We start from the raw sequence: 7649 nt of genomic DNA on the forward strand, positions 1-7649 counted from the left end.
CTCTGGCCTTCATTAGTATGTAAATCTCTAGGGCCTGAGGCCTAGAGATTTACATACTAATGAAGGCCAGAGGGCAGAGCAAATTAAACATGCCTCCCCCAGATCCTCCCCCAATCCTCCCCCTTTCCCTCTCCCTATATAACTCGGGACTGCCCTGAGTTTTTGGGGGGTACGCCTAGATCCATCCATCATCTGCCATGACAATAAACCTTTTTGGAACCAAGGACTTCCTCGTATTATTGGGGCCTGTCGTCGCCAAGGCCTCCAGGCCACTGGAACCATAGGATTCCTCCCAAATGTGGGACCCGCCACAGCGGTGGAAGCCCCTCTGGGACCCCACCGCTGTGGCGGCCTTCTTAAATTTTCCCCACAGCACTGACTCTCAGTTGAAGCAGTATTCATTCTCCTTGACAGTGTAGTGAAATGACACAAAAGCCCTTGGGTCCTGGACTGAGGCTCTATGAGTAGTCCGCTGACTTCCATCTTGTGCTCTTCTGGCTGTGGCCAGGGTGGCCTGCTGGCCTGCCCAGGTGCCTGCCTGCCTTCCTTCTTTCCTTCTGTCCCTCTGTCCCTCTTTCCTTCCTTCACTGGGGCAGGGTTTCACTATATGGGCCAGGAGGACTTAAAATTTGTTATGAAGCTTGGCTGGCCTCAAACACACAACAGTCCTGCCTCAGCCTCGTGTGCTCTCACTTTCTGTTTGGCAGACATGTCCCACGTTCTAGCTGACAGAGGTTTCTACTTCTGCCGTTTCTGTTCTCACTGATGAGCCTTCCCGAGTCACTACTGACTTAGATCTGAGTCCTATTTCCTGAGAGTCCTCTGCTTAGGCTACTGCCACCTTTTAGCCTTTAAGTCAGTGGCCCAATACATCCTCTCTCAGATCTGCCTGCCCATGATGAAGGGCACCTCTCCTAATGTTCACGCTGAACTAGAAAGTTCTTTCTTCCTCAGTGAGTACTTTCATTCTGAAAGACAAAACTGTCTACAAGGTTCTGGTTTCTGTCTCTGAAAAGCTATGATTTTAACAAGAGAATGAAGAAATGTCAATTCCTTACCAAGATTGTCCACAGCATAGTGATAAAAGCAACTGAACTTGATATGCTTATTGCAGCTGATGTCTGGGTTGGGGGTTCTTCCTTTTTCATACTCGTTCAAAAAGTCACTGGAATAAAAAAAAAAAAAAACAACTCAGATCTAAGTGATACATTCCTTAAAAACAAGGGAGTTAAGATGCTTGTTTAATGTTGAATTTCTCTTTATTATTCCAAAACTGTACTTTATGAGGACACATGAGAGCTTCATTATCAAACCATTTTCCTACCATGTCAAGTGACTTCTTAGAACTCATATCTGAATGAGAACAGCCCCCAGAGTCTCAGATGTGTGAATACTTGGTCCCTGTGATGGGTTCTATATGCTCAGCCCAGGGAATAGCACTATTACAAAGTATGGCTCTGTTGGAGTAAGTGTGTCACTGTGGACATGGGCTTTAAGACCCTCATCCTAGCTGCCTGGAAGCCTGACTTTCCCAGTGGCCTTCAGATGAAGATGCAGAACTCTCAGCTCCTCCTGAACCATGCCTGCCTAGATACTGCCATGTTCCTACCTTGATGATAATGGACTGAATCTCTGAACCTATAAGCCAACTCCAATTAAATGTCCTTATAAGAGTTGCCTTGGTCATGGTGTCTGTGCACAGCAATAAAACCCTAATTAAGATAGTCCCCAATGCTATTTGTGCAGGCTCAGGTGGTGTGGCCCTGCTGGAGGAAGTCTGTCATAGGCAGTGAGTTTTGAGGTTTTAAAAGCCACATGCTATTTCCAGTTCACTCTCTCTGCTGCTGTTCCTGCTGCCATGATGGACTTTTATCCCCCTGGAAAAAACTCTTTCTATTAGTTGGCATTCTATTGGTCACGATGTTTTGTCACAGCAAGAAAAAGTACCCAAAACACTTGTAAATGGACTTGAAATGTCTAGAACTTTGCATGACTTCAACTCATTTCTATAATGTTCTTGGCAGGTATTGGCATTACCCTTAATTTAAAGATAAAAAAACTGAGACTTAGAAAAATCAAATAAATTGTCCAAGGTCTTGTAAGTGTCAAAGTTGAGACTGAGGCCTGTTTAGGCAAGGGTAACCCACAGTGAACATGGCCTGATGTCTCTGACATATGCAAGGGCTTCCAAGCATTGTCAGAGTTTACCAGAAACTAGCCCTGGATGTCTTTCTCTGCAGGAGTAAGTGGCTAGGCAAATTTCACATTCCTGAGATGGATGAGGGGCGTTCTCCCTGCTCACCATGGCTCTGGAACCTCACAGAACAGCCGCTATTCACGACCTACATGAAGCTGCTCAGGCCCCTCCTCTTCCATGAGGCTGCCAGACCACACTCCATGCCATACCATGCCCCCTCTTCTCAACCCAGGAAATGTCCTATACCATCAACAACTTTGGTAAAGAGCCTATCACCCAACTAGACAGCTGATTCCTATAAAACAGGACCATGCTGTACTCCCAGATATTGCATATAATAAACATAATACAGTGTCTGATTTGATGAAAGTTTTACTGGTTACTTCTTGTTTTCAAAAGGCAAGGTCGTGCCTCACAAAACCCTTCCCTTCCAACCTTCTGTCTTATCTTGTTTTCTATTACTGTGATAGAGACCATGGCCAAGAGCGACTAGGGAAAGAAAGGGTTTATTTGGCTTATATGTCCTGACCACAGTCTATCTTTATGGAAGTCAGGACAGGATATCAAGCAGGGCAGGAACCAGAGACAGACGCTGATGCAGAAGCCATGGAGGGGTGCTGCTTACTGGCGTGTCAGCCTGCTTTCTTATACAGACTGGGACGCCCTGTTCTTTAGTGGACTGTGTCCTCCCACAGCTGTCATTAATCAATAAAACAGCCCACAGACTCGCCTGTATTTTCTCAGTTGAAACTCCCTCTCCTCACATTACCCTGGCTTTTGTCAAGTTGATAAGAAACTCAGCAGAACATTCCCATCACTACTTACACACAGTGTATGGGAACTGACTGACACCCATCTCCCAGCATCTTCTGGGGAGGTCTCAGCCGTCACTTCTCAACCCATAGTTCAGAGAAGCATTAGCAAAATGTCTGGTGGGTGGGAACTGTCCCAAGAAAGAGTGTGAGGGTGCTGTCGGCCAGGTTCCTGGTGCCCCAACTTCAGCACACTCTTGGCCACCTCTATGAAGAAGCACTGACTGTTTCCAACCAACCTCCCTTGGAAAAGCTTCACAACACAACAAACCCTGCCTGTGCAATGGCCTGCACTCACCTGAATACATCATTCCAGTACTCCTTCACATAGGACACCTGGTGGAAAGGGATGTCTAAGATCTGACAGACTTTATATGCATCTTCACAGTCCTTGTCAGCAGCACAAATGCCCTGTTCATCCAGAGAGTCCCAGTTCTTCATAAATACCCCTGTCACCTGGTAACCTGAAGAGAGAAGTTAGGGTAAAAAGCAGGGACTTCTGTGTTCTAGGCAGTTCTGACACACCAAACCCTCTGCCCCCGACCCCAATGTCTCTATATATTTTGGCAGTCCAAACCTGTCATGTGGTCTAGGGCCTGGCTTACATTTTAGTGAAATATCTGTGGGTACTTCTTCCCTTTAGCCCTCATCACACCGGCAGTGGTAAGGCCCCTTCCTTCTAGTACACTGTGCACTCAAGTTGTCTTGTGTCCCCAGAGTAAATAAAACGAGCTTTCTCTCATGTTGTGCCTCTACATATGTATCAATACAATGGGTAACACACAGCAGGGGTCTATCAGATATATATGCTGAGTGATCGAATGGTGGGCAGAAACTCAGATCCCAATGCAAACACAAGCCACCATTCAGCCAGACGTGGTAACACATACCGATAGTTTCAGTATTTGGGAGGCCAGGGCAGGAAGATACTGAGTTTGAGGCTAATCCCAAGCTACATATCAAGATTCTGTTAAAAAGAAAAAAATCAGGGCTGGAGAGATAGCTCTGGGGTTAAGAGCACTTGCTGATTCTTCAGCAGACCCAGGTTCAACTCCCAGCACCCACACAGCAGGTCACAAAACTGTAACTCCAGTTCCGGGAGATCTGGTACCTTCTTCTGGCCAGCCTTAACACCAGGTACACACATGGTGCACAGACATACATTTTGGCAAAACAACCATACATATAGGATTTAAAATATTTTTAAGGTAAGTAATCACTGTGCAGCTATTTTTAAAGTAAACTCATTTTTAAAAGATGTATTTATTTTATTTATATAAGTATACTGTAGCTGTTTTCAGACACACCAGAAGAGGGCATCAAATCCCATTACAGATGGCAATGCCACCAAGTGGTTGCTGGGAAGAGCAGTCATTGCTCGTAACCACTGAGCCAACTCTCTAGCCACCACCTAAGCTCATTTTAAAAGTTATCCAGTTACTAAGACTTTTACATTCTAAGTCATCAAATATAAAGATAATTAAATTATTGGAATTTTATCACCCAGAGGCTGTACCTCCAGGGGAAAGCCCATATTTAGCATGAGTAAAGCCCTGGGTTCAATTCTCAACACCAAACATTTAAGTTAAGGTGTTGGCTATTCCATAAGGCTCTATCAGCCACACACTTTATGATCTATCTTCTCTACTGTGACAAATACCCAACCAAATATCACATGGGCCAGCAGTGGCCCTCCAGTGTCTCAGAAAACTCACAGGTGTTCACGCTGCATCAAAACCCTGTTTCTCTTTAATAAGCTGAATGTAAGGAGAGACAAGGCATTGTATTAAAAAGCTTCAAGTATTTGATTACTGCCCCCTCCCCCAAAAATACCAGGGATTTTGCTGACAAACCTTTAACAAATAAAATGCCACACTCATTGAAGTCGCACACAGCCTGGTATGGGATGAGGCCCTCTTTTGTCTGGAGGCACTTGACTGTGCTCTACTGCAGAGATTAACCATGCTGGGCTCAGGTCTTGAGCTAGCCTTATCCTTACTAATGCAGAGATGGCATAATGCAATCCTGTGTCCCAAGAGCTAATGCAATGCCCAGGGCATATGGAGAGCTAAAACCCCACAAGCTTGTAGCACAGACAAACTCTACACAGAGCTTCAGAACCCCACCATTCCCATACGACATCTGCCTGATCGACAACGAGACAAGATCCACTTGCATGGGGACAGACACTCAAGGACTGGTCAACTTTCTACAAGTTGCAGAATGAGACATCACCTCTAAGAGCCCTCAATGCCAAAATGAGAGGATGTTTTTTCCTCTGATACATCCATCAGTTTCTTTCATGAAAGAAATCCAAGGAAAGTTAACAGTAAGATGTAGCAGCCTGAGTGGAGACAGCCTATGTTCTGGCTAGGTTTCCATTGTTAGGGTAAACACCATGACCAAAAGCAACTTGGAGAGGAAAGGGTTTATCTGGCCCTAACATCACAGTCTATGATCAGGGGAAGCTCAGGTCAGGAACCTGGAGGCAGGAATTAATCATAGGTCATAAAAGAACACTGCTTACCGGCTTGTTCCCTTGGCTTATTCAACCTGTTTTCTTATACAACCTAAGACTACCTGCCCAGGGATAGCACTACTCACAATGGGATGAGCCCTCCTGCATCAATTCAGAGACTGCCCCACTGACTAGCCTGGAGGCCAATGTGATGACATTTTCTCAGCTAAGGGTCCCTCCTCCCAGAGGACCCTAACATATATCACATAGTTTTTAAGTGACATAAAAACCAGCAGTTTGCCGGGCAGTGGTGGCGCACGCCTTTAATCCCAGCACTTGGGAGGCAGAGGCAGGTGGATTTCTGAGTTCGAGGCCAGCCTGGTCTACAGAGTGAGTTCCAGGACAACCAGGGCTACACAGAGAAACCCTGTCTCAAAAAACAAAACAAAACAAACAAACAAACAAACAAAAAACCAGCAGTTTATCTTCCTTAAGTAGTAAAATGATAAATCTGGAAGAACGAGGTCAACCTACTCCATTTCCGAAAGCATCTAGTTACAGTCCTCATTGGAAACCTTCAAAGACTCACACGGCCTACTCAACATTACTCCCAAATTCCCTAATACTGTGTCAGCTTCTACAACTGGGGATTGACCCCACTACATCCTATACATCCTATCCTGACTCGCACTCTCTCCTCTGACTCCTGCCTGTGTTACTGCAGCCAGCTCTTTGTAGAGAAATCCAACTGAGCTTCCTTCTTCCTTCCTCAGCGTAGTACACACGTGTATCCTGTGGCTCTTTTACTGTCATAGCAGCTGTGATTATTAAAAAAAAAAAAAGATCGCCCCTGCTTTCCAACATCTCATATTTCATGGCTAGCCCTTTCAATATATACTATGTCATTTAACCTTTCCAGTCATCGCAAATTACGGGTCATTCCATTTTACTGAGGGGTGCTTAAAACTTGCCCAAGTCCAGGCTTCTTGCCCGCGCCTCTCCACAGCGCGTGCCTCAGGGAAGGTGACCAATGGCTGAAGCTCCATTAAAAATTGCCGGGTGAATGCGGAAAGAGGTTGAAATAAGGTGAGACCACACCGCAGGAGGGATTTAGACGAGTAGTTGGGATCAGATCCGAATCTAAGGACCCATGGGGGAGGGGGGGCTACGTCTAGAAGTCAGGAAGAACTGGTAGCTGTTCAGAGTGAAGTTTGTAATCCAACGAAGGAGAATTTTGTCAGCAGCAGTTGGCGGTCCCCGGCTGGAGGCCCGCAGAGTCTGCAGAGGCCAGGCCTCAGACCTGGAGGAGCCGAGCTCCTGTCCCCAGTGAGGAACCCTGGCCTCACCTCTCCGCCGCAACAGCAGTGCAGCCACCGCGCTGTCCACTCCGCCAGACAGGGCACACACGACGTGCCGCAGCGCCGACATCTGCGCACACTGTACTCCTACCAGCAGCTTTCCGGACCGGTCCACGCAATGTCGGAAGTCCCAGCCTCCGGGGGGCGTTCTCACTCTTCACCCGACCGGAAACATGCTCCGCTCACCCAGTGTTCTGCCGGCTTTCGGGTTCCGCGCGGCGGATTGGCTGAGAAGCACGTTGGCGGCGCGTCCCAGATAGGTCAGAGACGAATTGGGCAGGTTGGGTTTCCTAGCCACTAGCGTGCTGCTCTAGCGACTTTTCTTCCGTGCTTTTCAGCTGGTACTACTGAATCAGACGCACCAGGAACCTCGGCTCGAGCTTGAGGTCTCAAAGGCGTTCCTGGGCGCACAAGGGCGACGACACGGTGTTGTGTCTGCAGCTGGCAAATGTTTACCCGCAAGAGGGACAGGGCTGTCATCACGTTCTCATTGAATTCTAGGCAGACTAAATGTCCCCTTGGCGAGTCCTCTTGGTGCAAATGCCTGATGCTGCTGCGGGCCCGGCGGGTGCAGAGCTCAGTGGAGGACAAAGCAGAGTGGACTGCGGCTCGGTTAGCGCGTTGGAGTAGGCGATGGGAGCATAGTTACCAGGCCCAGTCAGTAAGCTGGGACAGATGAGGGACAGAAGGTTGGAAGTGTTTGGAGTCGCACCTGTTGTTCATCCCGGTGCCCGTGGCCATAGATATACGATGACTAAAGAGTGTGTGTTTGGAGGACGAACGAGCACTCTTTTGGAACCTCGGGCTGGAGCTGTGGCTCTTCC

General features: G+C 47.3%; 1 protein-coding gene across 2 annotated transcripts in view; it reads right to left on the minus strand.

Moving 5' to 3' along the window:
- Trmu (tRNA 5-methylaminomethyl-2-thiouridylate methyltransferase) overlaps nt 1-6957 on the minus strand; it is an 18678-nt gene extending 11721 nt beyond the window's left edge. Inside the window, exons 1-3 of one of the 2 annotated variants that reach the window (XM_028753730.1) lie at nt 6814-6957; nt 3308-3473; nt 1059-1165 (exon numbers count right to left, since the gene is read on the minus strand). In XM_028753730.1, coding sequence (XP_028609563.1) covers nt 1059-1165; nt 3308-3473; nt 6814-6895 — 355 coding nt within the window. In that variant the 5' untranslated portion in view covers nt 6896-6957. Of the gene's footprint in view, nt 1-1058; nt 1166-3307; nt 3474-6813 lie in introns of those variants that run through there. The other variant, XM_028753731.1, reaches the window with a different exon arrangement.
- Between the last annotated feature and the right edge of the window lie 692 nt (nt 6958-7649).

The sequence above is a fragment of the Grammomys surdaster genome, unplaced genomic scaffold (assembly GCF_004785775.1).
Source record: "Grammomys surdaster isolate TR1022 unplaced genomic scaffold, NIH_TR_1.0 125953, whole genome shotgun sequence".
NCBI lineage: Eukaryota > Metazoa > Chordata > Mammalia > Rodentia > Muridae > Grammomys > Grammomys surdaster.